Below are 23741 nucleotides of genomic sequence, written 5' to 3'. Positions count from 1 at the left end.
TATGGACCTAAAATCTATGTAGGGTTTTCAGCAAGAGTCCACTGGTTTGGTTTTGTTGTTAGCCATGGAGCATCAACACAAATCAGCGAGACCCCAATATACTGGGACTCCCATGAATGGTACAGTAGGGAAAAAGGCAGCTAGAAGAATGTGTAAAAGCCAAATGCCTAAAGAAGGAATATGTGTGGTAGGCACTCCCTGGCTTTAATCAGTACCACTGGCCTCTGCTTTCATGAGTAATAAAACTCAGTTTAAAAGAAAAGAGAGATGTAAAGAAACCAGAACAGAAGCAGACACGTGGGCATGTCTACTCATACACAGACACAGACATACACAACTCTACTTAATGAAAAGAAAAAAGCAATGGCAGAACTCATTTTTCCTGTTTAGATGCCAGATTGTTTTTATTTATTTTAGGAATAAACTTACTGTGTGGCAGAAGGCTTTTGCTTTAATTAGGATTTCCTGTTGTCTCAAATACATATGTGTGGTGGGTGTGAAAGGAAATTAGTTAGTAATCTGTGGTGGACCTCTTTTTCCTTAACCACTTTTGATCCTGGTACCAATCAGCCAGGCATTAGTGGAAGTTGAAAGACAGTCACAAACTTTTGTACTTTTTAAGCTATGGGTTCAACAAAATACAGCAAAAGAGAAGAAGAAATTGTTTTATTTTCTAACAGAAATAATGTCACTGTTTGGCAATAATTGTCTTTTCCTTGTGATGCTCACAACCTAAGCTATTTGAAAAAGAAAGGTGAACTCTTTGGAAGAGCTCCTGGATTTTGATTCTCCCTAAAAGCTTATTGCTAAATAATCTAACATTTGGCTTTGTAATTTTTTGAAATTTCAGAAGGTATGCTCACAAAGACACCAGATAGACACACAGAGCCAAGAAGTGTTTTCACGCTACTTGAGCAAACACTTGTGCCAAGCCCATCTTCTCATGGGTCACAATTTTCTGTTATTAGTTTGGAGAAATGGGGTAGGCATGAGCAATTTCCCAAGATCCCCAAGAACTCGTTTCACCTGCATGTGTCTTGGGCCCCAGTCAATAAGAATTAAGACTAACTTGGTATTTGTCATTTCCCATTGTCATTCTTACAAGATGGAAGAATTTTCCTCTCCATGGTCTAGCTGAAACAGCCAACGGTCCCTTTTTAAAGCTAGAGTGGTTTTGAGGTCAGCAGATGAAACAAGTGAGGCAACCACATTAAGGAAGCTGAAACAATAGTAGAGCTGTTTCCATGGGCATAATTTGGGCATTTCAAAGTAGGAACATCAGTTACCCTGAATGTCAAGGTAGCAAGGATTGATGGAGACATGCCTGTCTTCCCATTCCTCCTAACAATCGCTAAACACACCTGTCAGTCTCTTAAAGGAAATGACAGAGTCGTTGTCTTCCAAACACTATACTAAACCTCTTCTGCTAAATTATGGGTAATGGTTTTGAGATGTTAACTTTTAACCTTAGGGATTATTTTGTCACTGCAGACTTCACTGTTGAGACTTACACCACGCATTCCAGAATTTAAAGCCACAGCACTCCCTCTAATCACAAGTGGAAAAGGCCTATTGGCAAAAGACTCATGTGCCATTCAGAGACATGAAATGCTTCCTCTGTTCATGGTCGGTCTGAGAAGGACTTTCTATATTCACATGTAAATGTGAAGGGTTTGTTTAGGGAAACAATTTAACAGATGCCTTTCCTAAAGTTTCTCCCTCTGCCATTTTTAGCTTGAATCCACCCTTACAGGTAACCTTTGGGACATCCAAAGAAATCCTTTCTATGTGTAAAAACTTGCAGAATATTGAGAGACTTCTCTAAACCCAGTGCTTCCTCCGCCTACTTGGCACCCGGCTTCATTTTAGTCAGTCAGGATACAATCACTATACATTAGATACTTGGTACTTGGAGTTTACTGAAAACATTCCACTTTTGTCAGTTATCCCTTCTTTCAGGGCTTGTATGGCCAAAAGGGGATGTGACAAAAGCTTGACTTACTGTGTGGGCAGCAGCAGACAAGGGTGTCCGCTGCACTGGCGTCCTCCGATGACTGCGATTATCCCACAGGACTATCTGGCCCGAGTACGTCCCACCAACCACCAAGTTGGGATGGAACCGAGCAAAGCAGACTGACATCACGGAGGACTGTGAAGAAAAGCAGAGAGAGGAGCACTGTGAAAGGCTTGGAGAAAGCTAGTTTCTTCCTGAAGAGAAAACAGTTCATTACATAGACTCAACACATCCTGGAAAACATAAAGGAATGATGAAGTGCAGAGCGAGTAGGACATTTTGTACACAGACTTTCCCTTGAGAGGGTGGCCAGTGGCTACCGCTTGAAACTTGAAATCTGAAGTCCTGGCCATGTCATCCAATAGGCATAAAACCTATCTGATGCACATCATTGCTTTGTGGTCTGGAAAGCTTGCTATATGGACCTCTCCCACTGACCAATAAAAGTGTGTCTGAGCTAATATTAATTCTCCATCTCACAAAGCCATCCTTTGCTTTAAGGTCATGGACACATCAAGTTACACTATGTACAGTGTTGGCAAGGCTTTGAAGAGCTTTCAAGATGGGGTGCCTTTTCTGTTTTTGGCTTCGTGTAGACTTCTAGGAAGCGAACTGACCTCAGGCTGATCCAACCGGTTCCTCCTCCAATTCCCTCGCCTCCCATGAACATTCTCCTGACCTTTATCCTGCCCACTTCAGACAATTCTTAATGTTATTCTTTGCCTATTTTAACAAACAGTCAGAAACGGATTTCAGTCCAACTCTGCCATGGCCTGTCATAGCGTCGTGAATGTGGTTTTCTGAAATTCCACAAAAGACTACTGGGCACAACATTTTATAGGAAATTGCTTAGTGGAGACAGAGCCATGATATACTTAAACTCAGACAAGTTGGCTCGTCCACATCAGCTCAGAAGTCCATTTTGTTTCCTGCAGCGGTTTCCATGTTTGTGTTTATGTGTGGAAGTCATTGTTTTTAGTAAATACATTTCATCCCTTCAATTAAATTTAATAAATGATCTTACGTGTAAGGAGGGCATTGTACCAAGCATGAGGGTAATACAAAGGTAGTCACTGCACTCCATGAACTTGTGCCCTGGTAAAGTAAAAAGGCAGGCAGGCAAAGTTGCTGCTAATCCACCCGTGCCAGGCCATGCCTTTGTATGAAACGGAAAAAGGTGCCTCTGCACAGACACAGTCATGCAGGTGGTGGGTACCACGGCAAGCGGAGTAAGGTGAATTTTTGTCCCATGACACCCTGCAAGTGAATGTGGTACATGCCATGACTAAATCATAGGAGCACCTGTGTGTGATAGGGGAAGATTTGTTTTAGCTAAGAAAGAGAAGAGAGGAGCGTGAAAAACCTCATGGAAGGACATGTATATGAAGTATGAACATTCCACAAAGAGAAAGGAGCCCAGCTTGTATGGCTCAGTGGTTGAATGTTGACCCAAGAACCAAGAGGTTGCCAGTTTGATTCCTGGTCGGGGTGCATGCCCAGGTCGTGGGCCCCATTTCCAGTAGGGGCATGCAGGAGGCAGCCAATCCATGCTTCCATCTCTCTCCCTCTCCCTTCCTCTCTCTCTCTCTCTCTCAAATCAGTAAAATATATTTAATCCCCCACCCTCAAAAAAAAAAAGTTGGGAGGGGATAAGAAACAAAAAACAGAGATGGATAATGGGAATAAAAGACTAGAGGCACCAAAACAGAGCCTGATGAAAGGCCCGCAGTCTGGTTTGGCTGGGAAAGAGGTTGCATGGAAGAGGCAGGTAGTAGGAAATGTGACTGAAGAGGTCACCTGGGCCAGACAAGACAGGGCCTTGAGTGGCAGGCACTATTTGGGTGTCTTTCTGTGAACAACAGCAAGAAATCATAGCTTTCTGAGCAACAAAGAGGATCAAAGGTTGTAACTGACAAGCCAGCAAAGAAGTGATTGGGAAAAAAAATTATGACCTCTTTCTGACTGGGAAGCTAAACACCCATTTCTAAAAAACTCAGATCTGCTACCAGCCTAAGGCTTTCTAGTCAAAAACAGTCTCAGACACTCTGAGGTAGATTAAAGAATGTGGACTATTTTTCAATGTCATGTTTTCCTAGTTTGAATGATTTTCAGTTCCAATTCCTTGAACACATTTCAATGGAGAACATGCATGTGTGCCCCAATCTGGTTTTCATAAAGTTCAAGAATAACTCTCAATAATGATACTGAATTAAAGAAAAAGAAAATAATGCCGGTCAGCTTCTTGTTTTACACATCCCACAGAAATGATTCTTAGTTTTCAATTGATGAAATTCTTATGTTGCTCGGGCTATGTTGAAAACGTTTTCTTTAAAGCTTCAGAAAGACTTAAAATTATCCAGGTGGTACCAACAATTGAATTTACCAAAGCTCCAATCAACATGGACAAAGGAATGTCATTAAATTAGAAAAATCCAGAATTCGACCACTTTATTGCATCTACATTTCAGTTAAATCCCAGCAAATACTGCTCCAAAACTTATACAGTTTTGTTGAGAGACTAAACTAGGGAAAAATGAGCAGTGCAGGTATTTCTATGAAACTGAAACACCTAGTCGGCTAATCAACTAGACTCCAACCCCACAAAGTGAGAATCTACTTCTTACTTTTTTATTCATTCATTCATTTACTCTTCATTCATCACAGTGAGTGCCCACTAAGTGCTAACCCAATTGCTTCAAAAAATTGTGAATGTCACAAAAGCCCTCATCTCAAATTCAGAATTCTACCTACATTTGATCAAATGTCAAATTAATGCTGAGAAAGAGTAACAACCCCTAGGGGCACTAGAGTTCTGCCACCAGGAGCGACTCTGTTTTTCTGCAGACCAGTGTTTCCAATATCTCCATGAGGAATGGAGTGGACATACTTACTTTATATTTGAAAGATTAGACATGTAGGAGTAGTTATGTGATTCAACATGCTCACTTATTTTTAAGGCCTAATGCATTAATTATACCAAACAGTCTATGTGTTATAGGATATATATAAAGACTCAAACCAGATCTCCAGGATATGCCACGTTTGACATGCTATCATTCATATGGAAACGTTAAGGCAGTATGATCTCAATTATTTAGATGTAACGTCTAGAATTCGGTCATTTCTTGAGATTTTTTAAAGTGCCCTGATGTTTGATGTAATGGTGGCAAATGTTTGGATGACTGACTAAATTTTTTATTTCTCATCGAAACATTTAGGTTCCTTTTGAACAGTCCCACAACTCAGCACTGATGGAGAACTCAGCTCCTCTTCTCATTTGGAAAGTATGCATCAACCTCCTAGGAGCAAAGTGTCTTGGAAAAAAAACTCCTGCAACCTCTGGCTGTTCATACAGCTACCGATCTAGTTGTTGCTGCCAGTTGTCATGGAATTTATAGACTGTCAGCACAAAGAGCAAAGGATGATATTGCCCTGTCAGTTACATCCATGACTAAAGAGTAAAAAGGCATTCCAGAAAAATTGATTGACACTAAAATATGTGATTTTTGTTATTCTCCTTTTTAACAGTACACTTTCTGAGGCATATTCTATGAAAAGCATTAATAATATCATTTTTACACAATTTAATCACTTTCCTAGGCATTTAACATTTTGTGTTAATTTAGTTATTCAGTGTCATAATAAAGCATTATTAAATTACATGATGAATACAATTTAGACAAACAAAATCAACTGGAAATGAGAAGTTTCCCTACCTTGTTATTCTTATAAAAATCTCTCTATAAAAATCTCTCTCTCTCTCTCTCTCTCTCTCTCTCTCTCTCTCTCTCTCTCTCTCAACTTTTTACTTGTTTTATTTTATTCTTTACAATACTAGAGTCTTAGAATTACTTTGAGAAATAATATATGGCCTTTACACATTCAAATACAGTAGTTTACCCAAGTAGAAAAATAATGATCAAATTGACAAGAATTTTTGGATGATGTTATCTAATCAAAGCTTCCGTCACTCTACATTTGGACTCTGCTTTCAGAGGGCCAGTGATTTCATTGATGTGGCCATGCTGACAATCAACTCAAGAGCCCCAAAATGCAAGCTCAGATGTTAAAGGCCTGATATAAAACTGATGAGCCTGACCGACTATAGTAAAACTAGTAACACCCGAGGTATAATTCCAGGACAAGTATCACATTTTGATGATTTGGATACTGTATAGTTCCTGAAATTACAACAAGCAAGGCGTAGGCAATGCTTTCAGGATCAGGTCACTAGAAATAGTGACCATTTCTGGTATCCTCTGCAGAGATGGTGCTCCTCTTTCCCCGTATTGCACATGTCCACTTGAACACGAATCGACCCAGGAAACTGGGTTCCACACCCTCATCATCCATTTTGAGACAAGGCAGTTTATATTACCCCATTCACCGAGGGAATGCCACCGAGAGGAGACGGGTGGAGACTTCACTCTCAATGTCTCCCTCCGCTCACTGCACACCACTGTACTCAATTGCAGTCGGCTCAACCCCTTCTTAAGTGGCTGTGGGAGCTGTTTTCTATTTTATGGAGCTAATCCAGACCAGCTTAGGGATGGTACCTCCCCTTAACCACAGACCCAGCTGCCTAGGACAAATCGCCTTTGGCCGTCGCTGGCTGGGCGGCCGGTCCCCTATGTTCCCATTTGATCTGGTTTGTCCTTCTGTGTATGGCACTCAGCCCACTCCCCAGCCATCATGCCTGGGTGAGAGCAATAGGGGTTTTGCATTCAAAAGTATCTCCTATTTAAGTACCATCGCTTTTGGGGAGACGCTGGTCCCTGGAGAGGGAATGGCCATATTGTTGCCATATGCTGTTTAATGGTGGCTGACATTTTATTTGCCTAAAAGCAAATGCCTAACTGTCAGAGGGCTCCGAGGCAGACAGATCAGATACTTCTGGCTACTAGTGAGTTAGTATGTATTTCTGCAAGTACTTCAGGAACTCACATGGAAACACATGGAATTGGAGGACACTGCTGTCGAAAACCTCCCTTCTAGGCAATCATGTAGCACCAGGCATCTGACTGCATGCAAGGCGTAAAGGTGCTAAAGCCAACCACAGGGGTCACAAGCCGGGCACTTAAACTTGAATGGAGATGAAGGGAAAGGGTTTTGTTTTCTTTGCCTAAGTTTCTATCCCAGGTGCACATGTCATTCTAAACTCTAAGAAGAGTGGCCATCTACTGATAGTTATCACCCCATTAGAAATTAACTTGCATGCTACTTCTTGATGGAGTTTGTATTTTTTTTTTTTTTAAAGGCAGCTCATTCTAAAATATGATTTCCTAAAGATTAGAAGCCAGTCATTCTGAGACTTTTCTTAGAATCCCTTTCAATTTTCATGCCTTTCAATATGGAGGCTATCGTGTGCCCAGACCTGTGTGCTGAGAATACAAACATTAGTGATCAAACCACAGTGAGATGCCACTTCACATCCACTAGGATGGCTGTGATGGTTAAATGTTCACATGTCAATTATATCTCAATAAAGCTGGGGAAAGAAAAAAAGGAAAATAACAAGTGTTGGAGAGAATGGGGATATAGGATTTATTTGGGGGGAGCGGTGACAAAATGTTCTGGAATTAGATAATGGTGATAGCTAACAACTTTGTGACTATACCAAAAACACTGAATTGTACATTTTAAAAGGGTGAATTTTATGGTATGTGAATTATATCTCAATTTTTAAAAACTTTAGTGTGCAGACATGGTTCTGATCTCATGGAGTTTATCAACCTTTTGCTATCTTCAGGACAACTTTGTCTGGACAATTTAATAACTTTTTTCTTAAATAATTATTCAATCCTCTTTATGTTCCCCAGAAAATCTTCAGTTTCTGAGCCACAGGAAGCACTGAGGTGGAAAGAAAAGGGTTAACACACTTGAGGTCCCCAGAGCTGACTTCTTGCTCTGAATCCTACTAGCTTTTAATTTTTTTTTTTTTTTTTTGGGGGGGGGAGGGAGAGGAGAAAAGATTTTCTATTTATTTATTTATTTAAATTTATTTTTCAATTGTAGTTGATGTACAATATTTTATTTTTTCCAGAAGTATAACATAGTGGTTAGACATATTCCTTATGAAGTAGTCATCTTGATAAATCTGGTACCCATCTGATACCATCTATAGTTATTACAATGTTATTGTCTGTATTCCCTATGCTGCACTTTACATCCCTGTGACTGTTTTTATAACTGGAAATTTGTACTTCTGAATCACTTTCACTTTTTCACCCATTCCCCCAAATCCCTTTCTACTTGGCAACCATCAATTTGTTCTCTGTATTTATAAGTTTGTTTCTATTTTGTTTATTCCTTTTATTTCGTTTTTTAAATTCTACATATAAGTGAAATCTGGTATTTGTCTTTTTCTTTCTAACTTATTTAACTTGACATAATCCCTTCTTATGTCAGTGATATTCAATTGCAGTGGGTCACAATACATTTCAAAACACTTAATACCTGGTTATGTAGTCAGAAGAGCTGACCTCTTTTCCCGATTGTTAAATAAAGCAATGACAATAGTCAACACAACAATAGCGCTCTCGCTCGCTCTCTCTCTCTCTCTCTCTCTCTCTCTCTCTCTCTCAATATGAAACCCAGGTTGCTATGTGTAGGGTGGAAGGCTGGAATAAGGATGAGGCACAATCTGAGAGCAAACTTTCACTTTATAAAAAAAAATAAGAAGAGATGAATATATGGCATGCTTTAAATGTTAAAAAGCACTAGCTTTCTTCAAATCAAATGTCTAAATCCTGCTTAATTAAAAAATAGGAAGTTGATATTTGGGTATGGCATGGGTCGGCATCCAACCCTTTGATCGATGTCATATGAATTAGAAAGAAGAGATTATTTGAGAGAAGAAAAAGCGTTCCAATCTGACAGGAAAGAGTGTAGGCAGCATTAACTCCAGTGCTTGTTAAAACAGGAAGGATTAATAGCAAAAAGAGAGGGAAGAATCGTGAATGTCTTTAGTTTAGTATCTTCAAAAATGCTTGGGGTTTCTGAGAATGGCTCACCCAAACCACATGAAAGTGATGTTAAGGGATTCAGCCACACGACTTCTCTAAATCAAGAGCTGGGACTGCTCCACTTTCACCATCAAACCATCTTACTTGAAGTGGAGCCACAAATTAAATTTATTTTTTATTGAAAAAGCACTAAATCCTTGCAAAGGGGGCAGACACAGCATTCTGAAATATGGGTCCTCCCCCTTCCCTCTCCCCCCTCCCCCCTCCTTGAGAAAGTTACACCATGTAAAAAGAGAGCCAGCTTCTTTGTCTATGAATTCTTCCTTGACATGTAAAAAAGGTAGTAATGGCGTTTAGCTATAGAATCCAATAGAATTCATTTATCAGGTGTCCTTTTTTTTTTTTTTTTTCCCACAAGCACAATAATAAGCAGGCTAATCAGATTCAGAACTATTGTTTTGGCAAGACTGTCTAAACACAATTGTATGATAGAGAGATCTATGTATTGCTTTGTGGGCAATTTCTTTCTGAATTTGTAGGATTCATGATTTATACTTGAGGAGGTTGAAAAAAGAAGAACATTCAGTCTCCATATGTCACTTAACAACCTCCTGCTGATAAAATAAGTCTACATTTGAAGGGTCCACCCATAGAGTCATGAAATCTCCCACATCAGCTCATTACCAAGCCACTTAGGTCAGAAATTATAGTGGGACCATTAACAAAACCCAAAAGCCTAAAGTGTCTCACTATGCATAGACTCTTCCCTTTTTTTTTTTTTTTTTTTTTAGTTACTGTGGTGGTTTTGCCAGCTGTGACAGTCAGTGCATGGCATTAGTCTAAATTTAGAAGGAAAGTAAAAGAATTCAGGCAGAATAGAAAAATAAAGAATTCACATTAAAACTATATGGTGAGTACATTTTTCAGAGAAGCAAAGGGGAAATGAGGTCCTATAGCCAAGGAGGCAACTGTGGTTCAAAGGCAGAAGTGTCTTTGTCTCTTTTTATCTGCCTGGAATTACTTAGATATTCCTATGCCTAAGGCACCAAGATGAACCAGATGACCTCTTAGGACTGTGTCTAGCTTGGTGGTTCTATTGATAAACTGCTACTTTGAAGTACTGAAAAGGACTAGAAAAAACTGGGTTTAAGTGCTTGCTGAAAGATCAATGCTGGAGACAAGAGTAAACTGATTTTTGTGATTGTCATCCAATACCAAGTCTCACCCATCCCCCAATTTCCACACCCAACCTTTTCCCAATGAGGATTCTTTGATGTTTAACGAGAGACCCAAAGACTGAGGGTGACTAGAGTGTGGAAAGGGATAAAACTATGCCATGGTGGTTCATTTCTAAGCTGAGATAAACCCCCTCTTATGGGAAGCATTTATGTAGAGTTGGAAACCAACAGATAAATAGATATCAAATGCCCCAGTGTTCAACCTGACTTAGTTTTTAAAAGAAGAACAAAATAATAAACAACTCAGAGACAAACAAAAATGCATGAATACAAATTCCTTTGGAGTCAAATGATTAAATTTAGGGCACCTCAGGGATTTTTCTCTGTCCTTTTTGCCCTCCAGGGGAAACACCACCTAAAGGACTTACAACACACATTTTCAAAGTCCATTTACATAGAGTTTGAAGTTTCTGGAAAGGCCATCTGTCAATAGAATCCTGTCAGCACCAAGTCCTTCATTAAATGATGTGTGTGACAGTGCTCATCAGGTAGAAGAAATGTGATCATATATATTAGAGTACACCCAAATAGTCAGTCAATTATCACAATGGAGCAGAATATTTTGCATTGTGCAGATCAAAATAAAAATACACTAGGACAGCCCTAGCCAGTTTTCTCAGTGGTTAGTGCATCGGCCTGGGTACTGAAGAGTCTCGGGTTAGATTCTGGTCAAGGGCATGTATCTCAGTGGCAGGCTCCTCCCCAGCCTGGGACCTAGTCAGGGCTTTTGCAGGAGGCAACCAATCGATGTGTTTCTCTCAATCTGATGTTTCTCTGTCTTTCCCTCTCTCTTTCACTCTCTCTAAAAATCAATGGGAAAATATCCTGGGGTGAGGATAAAGAAAATAAAATTAAAAAATCAATGAAAAAATATCTCTAGGTGAGGATTAACAAAAATAAACAATTTTTAAACATTCACAAGGACAGTATTTTTCTTTTTCTTAAAAATATGTATTTTATGCAAAGAACGGGAGCAATTTTCATAGTAGTCTGAGTTTTGTTTACAGACATGTGATGATTATTTTATCTCTGAAACGGGTGGCTGCTGAGATTCAGAAAGTACCCCATGAACTTCTATAAGAATTGAAAAAGGAGAGGTGTCCAATGTTCCTTGGGACCAAGGAATAATATGAAACCAGATAATGAAGAGTTAAGCAAAATTCAGCCTGCTAATGAACTCCATCCTGCCTTGGTGAGACCACCCTCCTTTTAAGTAAGAGGTAATTTAATATGCATCTAACTCAGTTGTGTTTGGGCTTCATCCAACCTAAGAGTATCAGTGTGATAAATTATAACGAATTGTCTGCAATACTTCACAGAGTGACTATAACAGACCTGAAAAACAAGATCCCCAAGCCTGATTTTCCAGCTCTCTTCGAATACTTTTCGCCTTATTCAGACCCCTTCAAAACTTGAAAATGTTTCTTACAGCTCTCCCACACAGAAAGCTCTGCGCTCTGAGCCCCATTTGATTAGATCCACAGTTGTTGGCTCTCTCTATTAAATCAAGCCCCACACTTGAAAATGACACCAACAGTGAGACCAGCCAAATAACATAAGGAGAGAACTAGCATGGCTCCTTCAGTTTCCAAAGGGTTTCTTTACATGTTAATTTCCTTTCCTAACCCACACTGGGTGTGCTGAAAGGTAGGTTAGTGACATGGACTTGATTCCTATTTCAGATTCTAAAAAAGCACCTGGATCCAGGCACTCCGTGTCTGTGGGGAAAATGGGCAGAGGCTGAAAAGGAATCAAGAAACTCAAGTTCAAGGAGGGCCTGTCACTACTTTGTTCCTCTCACTTAACTTCTTTAGGGCACAGTTTCTTCATTTAGGTTAAAAGCCACTGCCCTGGAGAAAAGACCACCTCCTTTTCTTCCAATGGCTTTCCATTGTTTCAGCTCTTCAAGATGCAAAGGCAGGACTGTTATCCTAAAGACATCGATCATAAATAAAAGCGATTGGATTGGTATTAAGCAGTTTCCTGTCCTGGTCAGAGGATAGCCGTCTTTAGGGTAACACACAAAATTTGTGTCCAAGAAGAGGCGGAATGGGATTTTTTCCTCTCTCTCATATTCACATGGTGCAGATGATGTTGCATAAAGATCCATAAGCTGGTACTTGGGACTGATTCTCTGGGTGAAAATCATGCTAATTATATCAGCTTAATTTCCTCACGGGTCAAATAAGATGGGCACTTTGAACTTGTGAGCCTCCCAAGAGCAGGAGACCACATGCTTCTCTTTTCTCTGTGCTGTGTTTTGTGCCTAAGACGGTTCCAGAGAACGAGTAGTTTGTACTCATTTCCTATAGTGGTTGTAACACATAACCACCCACCGAGCGGCTTCAAACAATACACATTTATTATCCTACAGTTCTGGAGGCGATGGCAGGGCTGCATCCTCTTCTGGAGGCTCGAGGGGAGAATCAATTTCCCTGCCTTCTTTCCAGCTCCTTGAGGCCGGCCTCGTTCATTGGCTCATAGCTGGCCACCTTCCATCTTCAAAGCAGAAATGGCTCCTAAAGTCTTATTACATCACATCACTTTGATTTCACTTCCATCATCCCTTTTCCTTCTGAGTCTGACTCTCCTGCCACCCTCTCACATATGGAGATTCTTGTGATCCCTTTGGGTCCACCCAGATGATTCAGGATCCTCAACTGAATCCCAAGATCCTTCACTGAATCCCATCTGCAAAGTCCCGTTTGTCATATGAAGGAACATATTCCCAGGTTCCTGGGATTAGGAGGTGGACATCTATGGGTGGCCATTATTCTGCCTACCACAGCATTCAATACATATTTGATCAACCTCTAAGTATTTTGAGAAAATGGTAAACTAAACACTTTGAATTATTTGTATTATATGTTTAGCTAATTCCCATGACCCATCACTAGCCAAAGTTAGGATCACATGCGTACTGTGCACTTCTGATCCCTCCCAGACACAGGGCCTTCATACTCATTTAATCTCATGATCACTGGACCCTATTTTGGCTCAAAAAATACACTCCAGTTCTATTTTGCCTGGTGGACAGACTATTGCCTGCTGTGACATATTTTCCTAACCAAGTTAAGTGACTAGCTTACTGTCATATAGAGACAAAGATAGAGCCATAATAGAGATTTAAAGCTCCTGTCCACTTCTTTTTGTATCTAGGTTCACATTAAACTCCTTTCTCCAATTACTATTTCAATCACATCAACCAACAAAAAGAAGAGCTGGTCATCTTCAGGCAGGAGTAGAGGTACAGAGCAGTTTGAAAACCTATCAGAGAAAACCAGAGTTCTGCCATTATTAGCAACCTCCGAGTCTTATATCTTCTCCTTCCAAAATAAACCCCACAAATCTAAGTCACCATCACCTCTCCCACGAGAGGTGCTACCAACCATCATGTCGATCAAGGTCCATACATCTCATGTCAAAACTTCCAAATTTGTCCTAATAAGTTATCTCCAACTGCCACTCAACCCTTCTCCCACCAATGTAGTTTCAGGATAATTTTGGCAGGCAACCAATAGGAACCTTAGTGGATGACAATTTCATATTTTCCTTTGGAAGTGTTGAAAGGAGTTTTTAGGGGTAAAATAAGAGTTTCTAGGAATAAAATAGACAGGTTTAGGAAATTTTAGAAATTAAGTGGTCCATGGAAAAAGCAAGAGCTACAGAGCTGCAAAGGGCACATTTCCATAAAATAAGGGGGATGGACAGGAGAAGGGATACAATTATAAAATAAAGGGAAGGAAGCCCCACATCCAGAAGGGAAAGAAGAAAGGCCAGAGGGAATAGGGAAACAATAAAAGAGAAAAAGGAGGGAACCTCACATACTGCATGTGAGGTATGAGCTCTGGAGTTGCTATAGTGACCAATTTAAGGGGGATAGTGACTAATCAAGGCACAAAGATCTGCAGCCTTTATAAATTGTAGAGAAAAGGGACTTAGTGGGACTCTTTTCCTCTCCCCATGTGAGAGTCTATGCTTGTTTCTCAATAAATTTTGACCTTTTGCTATAATAGTACTTTTCATCTGTGGTTTCATTCTTCGACTCTACAAGATAAAGAACCCAGACTCATCTGCCCAGGTGAATACCACACATTCCAGTCCAATTTTCCAATTGTTTGGAAACAACTGACATTTTAAGCCTGTTAGTATGTGTGACTTGGTTAAACCAGTTCTCAATTAAAACAATCACAGGAACCTCATGTTATCTTTAATTTAATTATAGTATTCAGAAAGGGATGACAACCTACTATATTTGTCCAATGTCAGTACTATCAATGTACCATCTGTAACTGGGGTCAAAGAGTAATTTGGAATAATTGAAAATTAATTAAACACAACACTATGCTGAGAGAAAGAGATAAGTATTAAAAATCAGATTGACATGCAACAACACTTTGGGATTTTATACCCCTGGCATTTTTCTCTTTTAAATCTGGCAAGGATACCATGTTATATCAGTTACAAAGTCCACAGATTTACTTATTGATTATCTTAAGTACAAACAGAATATCTATCTCCCTGTGGCCTAGAGGGGGAAAATTGTGCAAGACTCATAAGGTGTAAATTCTCCTGAGCAATTTTCTCTGCAATTCTCATAGGTCATTAAATATTTAGCATCTACTATTTGCAAATATAAACCTAAAGGGGGGGGGGGGGTAACAAAGCATCTAGCTCTCACTGAAGAATTAGAATTTCCATGGGGAAGTCTAGTTCAAAGGTAAATAAATTTCTATGTATTTTTCCTAATTTAATTCTGTATTCTTGAACATAACCCTTAAGATGTTAAAGAAAGTGGGCAAACTGATATATATATATATATATATATATATATATATATATATATATATATATATGGAATTGATAATATTTAATATCAAGAAGCAGGACAAATAAACACAAAATAAAGTTGAACTTCCAGATCACTACTTCTGGAGTCAGAAAATGTCATAACTTGATGGCAATAATGTCTTTCATATGGCAAATAGAAGGTACTGTGGAAAATTCTGTGTCTATATTTGCCAGGTCAAAGGCAAAGTTGAAGAAATTGATTGAAAGGCAAAAAAAAAAAATTTTTTTTTTTAAATTAAACTACTTTTTCCCAAGGCAGTCAGATCAGGAAGGCAATAAGAGTTTCATTTTCCTGTATACCTGTTTTTCACCCCACTCCCTTCCAAAATGCAGACAAGGGCTCTAGCTAGCTACAAGTGGTCACACATCTGGAAGACTATTTTAAAACACATTCAAAATGTTTTGACTACATGATGCCAAGCATCTGGCAATACAAACTTCTCTTAGGTATTTTTCTTCTATAGAATTCAGTCTTGTGTAGACAGTCACTGTGCCAGATTTTGAACTACACGTTTTATTTGTGGAATGACAGAAATACATATGCAAAGGTAAGGTTTTCCTTATGACTTTGATTTAGGTAGATCTGAATGATGTTAACAGAGTCGCCATTGATTCTTGCATTATTTGAACTCTCCCTCTGCCCCCAAAAGCCCTTCAGTGGCCTCTACTGGTCATTCCCACCCCAGGAACATTCTCTCCCAGATGAGCAGCGCTCGCTTGTCTAAATACTAACTGGCTTTATTGGTTTCATTCCACAGCAAAGATGAGGAAAAGCAAGGCTTCTAGTTTTCCCTGTCTAATAGGAACCAGCCTTAGGAATACCTGTGGTTCACCAACCATCCCCAAACCATTTGCAGGATCTTGAGGTAGGAGGTAGGTATTCTTCATGTGAGGTCGCCTCCCACTAAATGCAGACTAGCTCAACCTTTCAAAGGCCTTTTCCACAAACTAAGCTCACCATCCCTATCTCCACTCCATTTTCAACTTTCATACTAAGCCTTAAGTCTGATGACACCACCGTGGGTAAACTATGCACGAATTATCCGAGTTTTGTAGCTTGCAATCTACCGCAGATCACACATTCTTGCTTTTGAGCTTGGAGAGGAGGGATAAATTCATCTTCATGTACACACCATCTTGCCACCTAGCACAGTGCTAGACACCACAGATGTCTGCTAAATGGTTCTGGATAAAATGCAGTCTGCTCCAGATCACCACATTTCGAGCATGCAATAAAATTAAACATTAGCCAGGTCTGAGCCTAAGCAGTGTTCACAATTTGGACAGTCATGGATAGCTGACTAGTGGGACAGGTCTGCCACAACCCTGCTTGCATTAGGGTGCTCTTGAGAAAATACAAAGACTATATGCATCATAAACTTTGGAGACAGTGGCATACAGGCTTGCATTAATTGACAAAGAATATACATTGAGGGGGGAGAATCGTTCTGTCTCTTTCTTCATGAACATTCCCTGACTTGTCTGGCTTCAGTTTTACCAGTCGCCGGGCTGGTCAGCATGCTGGGGCATGATCAGGAACGATGGCACCACACTGGTGGAGGCAAGCACGTGGTTGTGAAGGCCACTTTGGAGGTGAGTGACTGCCAGCCCTGGGATGCTGGGTGGGAAAGGCAATGGGGCTTGGATGCTGGAATCCAGTGAGTTGCCGTTAGCATTGCCGGTAGTCCCCGGAACCCCTTGCAGCCTTCTTTGGGAACGACCAGGAAAAAAGGGGGGAGGAGGGGAATTTGAAGAGCTCAGAAATCCTAAATTGCAGATGAGGTAACAACGACAGAAATATGGTTTATATCGTTAACAAAAATATCATTTAACTAGTCGTGTATGATCTAGAAAAATCTGGATTTGATAAATGAATTTCATACTAAGATAAAAATAGAAAAAGCAAATTTTACTACATCAAGCAACCTATTTTGCTATTTTAGAACATACATAATAGCATAAAAGATTGCTATTTCACTTTTAAATATATGTTAAATCAAGTAGTTGAAGCAGTTTCATGATCCTCTAAGTTAAAAACTACCTCAGAAAAATGTAGAAAGTGTCCTAAAGGGTTAATAGTTCTAAGACAGAGAATGTACTTTAACTCAGAATTCCTCAAGAAAATCAGCTTTCTCTGTAGGTTTTACAAATAACAGCAATTGGTGGCTAATCTTACTAACCTTTAGTCAGTTTTGTGTTGATGAAAAAACAGAATCAGGGATTATCACTTCTACAAGGACTGTTTAGACATCGAAGTGACATAATCACGATATAAAATATAATTCCAATTATCTCAGTTTAAACACTGCCTAAGAGAGTAAAAATCATTTCATTTTCTACCAGGAAAACTATTTTAATAATTTTAACCGCTTTTCAGATTACATCAACTCTTTGAGATGAAGTATGATGGAGAATCAAAATAATCTCTGTAAATTGAGCTCTATTGCAAAAAATGATTTCCATTCTCCAGCAGGGATATTAAGGGATAACTTTTCGAGTGTCTTTCCCGTGTAGTTCTCTTCTTCCTCTACCTCTCCCGTCTTTCCCAGCTCAGAGCAAACCTGACACGTGCAAACAGACTCTGCTTAATGACCCCCTTCCCTCCGCTTTCTCCCATTCTCTTTCATTCTCATTCCCAACTTTGCATCTCTCTTCTCATTTTCCTTTTTTCTTTCCGGGGAATGACCACCTCAAAGGATTAATTCAGAACAGGCAGCAGAAAATGGTAACAAGAGTGGGCAAATCAGGATGTGGATTTAAAATCAAGAGGTATTTTGAAGGAGGAGAGTTACTCAAATTAAACATATGTTAAGAATATGGGTTTGTTGTTCATGGCATACCTGCTGCCTGTGATCCCACCCTCAGCGGATCAGCCTTCAAGGGCAGAGCATTCCCTGGTGGAATAATAAATACAGCGGCTTGAGTGGATAGGGATCTAAGGGGCCCAGCGAGCTTCCTTTCCTCTCGGTCTGACTTCACTGTTGGAACACAGGTGGTAACTGAACTAGCTGAACTAGTGAAATGGATCGTGGCCCCTCTGGCTCAGAGCCAGAGAGAATAGAATTCAGGCTCCAAGTTATCAGGCTCTGGGCATATATAAATTCTAATATAGGTCTTGGCATGGAGAGCAAACTTCATTTTAATGGATACTGCCTGTTTTCCAACCCATCATCTTTCTTACCATGATACATGGGAACTACGCAGTAAAAAAATCCATTCATTGGTCACTTTAAAAACATGCTGTGCCTAACATTAGAATGTTTTTCTTGGGGCTAACCTGACATCGACCTGAGGGTAGGGAAGATTGTTGTTCTGCAGGTAAAAATGAAAGCCTTGACCTATATTCTATACTTTCATTCTTCCCAATGTAATGTATTTTGCGGTCCTGGGCTGTCCTGGAATTATGTACCCAAACATTATTGATATGAGCTAGTCAACTATACTTATTAAAAGCAGAAACTATATAAAGTAGAAATATATGATTTATTTGCTCATTTATACCTTTCTTTACTGTAGAGGTGTTTTGAGGTTCAGAACAGTAATATAATATATTTATGGGCCGAATTCATTCTGCTGATAGGTAAGATTCTACAGTCGTGGGTCCTTCAAGATAAGAATCCACATTATAGACAGCATTAAAACATCCATAAGTGTTTTGAGGGAAATATTTTAAATCTGGTATTGAAATAATACGGGTCTGAGAAGCTCAAGGGGCTCTTTCCCCCTGTATTTTGATATTATTCCTAGAACATAAGAACTACCTATGAAATTGTTACAGATTTATAAAGGGTAACTGGTTTCCCTTTATATTGTCTATAAAAAATGGTACTTGGCTAACTAAATGAATGGTGTTGGGAAATAAATACTTTCTAAGTCCCTCAAGCATTTCATAAATGTATGTCTATGGACTATAATATATAAATAACAAAACATTTCTAACTCTTCATTTAAGCCATCAGACCCTTAATGTTTGATTACTAGTTCAGGTTATCACACACTCTTGGCGTTGATATATTTTCACTGCAGTAACAACGTCCCAAATCAGCAGATATCATATCAGCGGTCCTGATGTATGAAAATAAATTTCTATTTATACAAAGGATAGTGTGGAGAGTGCGATTATTTACTTTTCAAAAAAATATTCCTTTAGTTATCTCCTTTAGTGAGCCATGGATGATTTAAGAACTGGCCCTCTTTCTTCCTGTCGTCTGAATGTGTGATGTGTTCCAGAACTTGGCTCAAATGTCCCTCTTACAAAGGAGAGAACACACTGTAATGTTCTAACGGCAGGAGGTTTATGTTAAGCCTGTCTCAGTAGCTTTCAATATATAGAGGGGAAATTTCAGTTCCAAAATTTAGCAAGTCTTCACAATTTTACTAAGTGCATTGAAGGACATGGCATGAAACACAAAGAGAACATGGTCAGAAGTCTGGTTGTTGGGGGGTAGGAGATGATGGGCAGAGCACAGGTAGGTCTTTGCTTTCCCTGAGCATCTTCCCCTGAATTGAAGCCTTTCAAACAATTTTCATGGCAGTAGGGCTGACACAATGTTATTATGCCTTTGATGAAATGATGTTCAAGTAAGCCAGGTTGGGGACAAAGGTGGTGAGACACAGGAGGAAGATGGTGGAAGAGGACAGGTGGTACTATATTTGGGTGCTCATGCTCACCCAGATGCCCTGCTCGCAGACTCGGTCCCTTTGCTTCTGTTCATGATGAGCAATCCTCTAGGATGGGATGAAAGGTCTCCAGCACCAGCCAGAGGTGGGTGGTTTGCCCTGGGATGGCAGCATGAGCCGTGTTCAAGCAAGATACATGGTGACTTGGCAGGGAAGACGGACTATTCAAAAGAATTCGGAGTTTGAATAAGTTGGTCCAGAGAGCCACAAGTTTCTCCAAACTCTGAGATTCTACAATTCTATATATTAATAGTCTCATGAAGAAAGTATTATGTCATATATGAGAAACAAACATACACAAAACAAGCAAACAGTCTCCCTTCATTCTACATATGGTAGAACATGGTTAAACTATCTTAAAATAGGAGTTGGATCTAAGCCTGGGGTTTACATTTCCATTTACTTAAGAAATGATGAAAAGAAAAAAGATAAATATATTCTCTGATTACAAATATTAAATGGGTATTGATTCTGAACTATGGGTCAGTAGTTCAGATTGGCTAATTACAATGTCTCTGTTGCTAAAACAAAATTAAATTAATTTTATTATGGAAATCTCCAGGAGTCCAGAGAAATTCTGTGCACTTCTGTCTACCCCATATTTTTCTTTGTGTGTGTTTGTGTGTCTGTTTGTATGTGTTGTCTGTGCACTCTGCTGTTAAAGGAACACATTTGCTTTGATTGTGGAGCTCTTTCCAGACATTAAAAGCCCTGGTTTCTAGTTTTTATGCTTAGAAAATGCTCAAAATGCTCCCCCTTTCTGGGGGGCAACTAAATATTGTGCCACCTCTGAGAGTCAAGCCCTTTGAGCCCATCAACTGTGGTTGGAAACCTTCTGATTCTATTTTTGTAGAATCTTTGTCCCCTGCTTTCTGAAAGGCACAGAACCCTTAGATGAACATTCTTCTAGTGGCAATTTTAACATAGCTGCATGCTTTTATTTGTGCCGCAGGTAGCACACACGGTAAAATACATCATTAAATCAACGCTGTTCCCATACAGAAGCTCTTTCCCAGGAGTTGTTTGCCAGTTGCCCCGCTGTGGGATCCAAGGGTGGGATACATTTGATTTTAGGCATAAAAAAAGGGGGTGGGGGAGCCAGGCTTTTAGTGACGGAGCCTTTCAGGGGCCTAGGGTCACTCATACATCTTGAGCCACAGACCACAGTGTGCAACATCGCTGTTCACACAGAGCCCCACCAAGGTTAAAAAGCACATATAAGAGAAATGAATTTACTAAAATGTGCACAAAGAGCAGAATAAGCCAACGGGAAACTTGTGCGTAATCTGCTTATCTGCTCTTCTTGGGAAGGTGAGGGGATCCTGGCAACACTTGGTGGGCTTTGAGGACATTTTGGCCTCTCTCTGCATCGTGCTCCAGAGCTATTTCTTCCATTTTTTTTCATGCCGTCTCTGTAACACAACCTCTTTACATAGTTTATCTCAGGAAATGACAATTGGCTGTCGAATCCCATACAAATTGATTGAATCTGACAGCTTAAAAGGAATAAATCTTCTACAGGGAAGAAAGTTTTTACTTATACTCTTGTATTTTCAATCTCTCTCTCTCTCTCTCTCTCTCTCTCTCTCTCTCTCTCTCTCTCTCTCTCTCTCTCTTTTTTTTTTACCCCTTTCTTGCTTAATTTTATTATTTCAATTAGATCATTTAAAAAATCAACACATCACATACCAACCTCCCCTAAGAGCAATCATAAGATTTGATGATTTTTCTGATACACAGGCTAGGGTTTCAAATTTGCATTATTTTATCTACTGAATTAACTATGAGTTCTAAACCAAACTAATGCCGCCATGTGTTTTTAAACATCTCTAATCTAAACCATCTGCAGAGGCACGATTTTGCAAAGGCATCCCTTTCAGGACACTCTGTGGATTTTGTCACTGCTTGAGGTTTTGGCAAACCATCAACATCACTATAATTCTCTTTCATGAAATATAGCTTTTGACTAGGATTTTAGAGTCTTGGGTGTGTGTGTGCATTTATATGAGTGTGGGTACTTGTGTAAAATGTTTGCTCCTGTCCCTTTCTCTTTTCAGAAGACCATATTTATAATAAATTTATTTTAAAGAAGTCAAGGTTTGTGTTGCCTATAAAAATAAATTTAATTTTAACTACTGAACATAATGCAATAAAAAAAAAACACTGTACACACGTTATTGTATGTGGGGCTGGAAATATTTTTTTAAACAAATAAAAAAAAATCAGCTTTAGAGAACCCCCACAGGAGAAAGTGAGTTATTTTTTAAAAAAATGATTTTGGCAGCAATGATTTATAGCAGGTAAGATACATAATCAGTACATTTATGAGAATACAAATAAATATTGACTAAATCTTACACTTATGCAGTGTGTCTCATTTAATTCTTTGTCTACCACATAAACATACTATTTAAAAATTATAATCAAATCTAAGCATCATAAAAGCAAAGTGTACACTACTTGTTATAACAAAAGTTAAAAACTTCCCCAGAAGTAAGGATGATGATTCTACTTGCAAAAACTCTATCTGCTAATAATGTTTTCAAATAACTTCAAAAATCAATCACAAAAATGGAAAGAATAGATTTTTGCTGAGAGCCACTGTCGGAGATGAATTAAAATAATAATGTGACTATTTGGGAATATTAATGTCTCTGTATTTACTAATAACACGATATGTTCAAACAACCCTGTTCATTCAATAGTATTAGGCAAATTACACACACACACACACACACACACACACACACACATACACACCCCAAAAGGTTTTAGTTAAATTAGGAAGGGGGAATAATAAGGTTTATTTATTTGTTTTAGAAGTAGATGGCCAGAAGTCCAGAAGTGGGACTGTGCTTAGAATAAGATGGTGCCAAAGCAATGGAGAAGCAGCCCCTCAGAGGTGGTGGCAGCCTGGAACACTCTTGGTAGGTGCTAATGGCCTGGGCACACCACAGCCCACCCCTTGCTATTCCCTGATTCCTTCCCTGAGATGGGATCCTCTATGCCCACATCTCTGAGGATAGGGTTGCCCTTCTAAAACTTTCCATTTATACCACTGGTATATTTAAAAACCTGCTTCTGCCATATTAAAATGTTGTAGGATAAGGGAAAAGTACAATCTGATATTGCAGAGAATGGAAGCCCCACTTAGAGGGCCAGGATCCTATGTCTTTAGGAAGCACCACTCCTAGCAAAGATGCTAAACTGGTCTTAAATGAAAGGAGAACATTTGTTAGCCCCATCTTCCTTTCTCTTGCTCCAGGTTCCACAGAGTGAGTTCAGCATGGCACATGGCCAGCAAGTCTATATAGGCTTCATTCAGTGCAGTCTTATTAGCCATGTAACAACCAGAAGGCTCTTATATGAGGCCTCTGCCCAAGGCAATCGGTGAGTAATCAAGCCTTGGAAGCAAATGCATATGTACCTAGCACAGGGTGGAAGCAGAGTAGCAGGGATGATACATAAGCCATGCTCACCAGTACATCACCAGGGACTAAGATGTTGAGATCACTTTGTCCTTGTTGGTTAGATGCTCTCCTCTAGGTCCTCCCAGGGCTCCCCTGCTGCCTGGGCACCCTGGCCGCTCCCCCCCCCCCCCCTTTACAATCAGCAACTAAAGGTGTAATTCCTAACACATTGGGGGCCTTAATCCATGCTATTGGGACAGGGCCATATAGATTGTTACATCTTTTGAATTTCATTTTGGCATCTATATGTATAAAAGCCTAAGCAACCGATGACCAATCGACCAAATGCCCAGTTGCTATGACATGTACTGACCACCAGGAAGCAGATGCTCAATGCAGGAGCTGCTGCTGGTGGTCAGTGTGCTCCCTCAGCCAACATCCCGAGGTTCTTCTCCCCATACCTCCGTACCCCTCATCAGGATTGGGCTAGACAGCCCTGATCACCAGGCCGAGGGACCCCACCATGTATGAATTTGTGCACTGGGCCTTTAGTATTAAATAATAAATGTAGCTGACATTCATT

At 39.7% G+C, this 23741-nt stretch overlaps 1 protein-coding gene across 8 annotated transcripts in view; it reads right to left on the bottom strand.

The window, feature by feature from the left end:
• Positions 1-23741, bottom strand: part of DYNC1I1 (dynein cytoplasmic 1 intermediate chain 1) — a 272928-nt gene that overhangs the window by 61674 nt on the left and 187513 nt on the right. For all 8 annotated transcript variants that reach the window (XM_084896671.1, XM_084896669.1, XM_084896672.1 and 5 more), the window contains one exon: positions 2003-2149. In XM_084896671.1, the coding sequence (XP_084752797.1) occupies positions 2003-2149 (147 nt within the window). The remainder of the gene's footprint in view (positions 1-2002; positions 2150-23741) is intronic.

This window comes from Pipistrellus hanaki (genome assembly GCF_964339955.1).
Source record: "Pipistrellus hanaki genome assembly, chromosome: 10".
Taxonomy (NCBI): Eukaryota; Metazoa; Chordata; class Mammalia; order Chiroptera; family Vespertilionidae; genus Pipistrellus; species Pipistrellus hanaki.
This window is presented reverse-complemented; position numbering and strand designations above follow the sequence as displayed.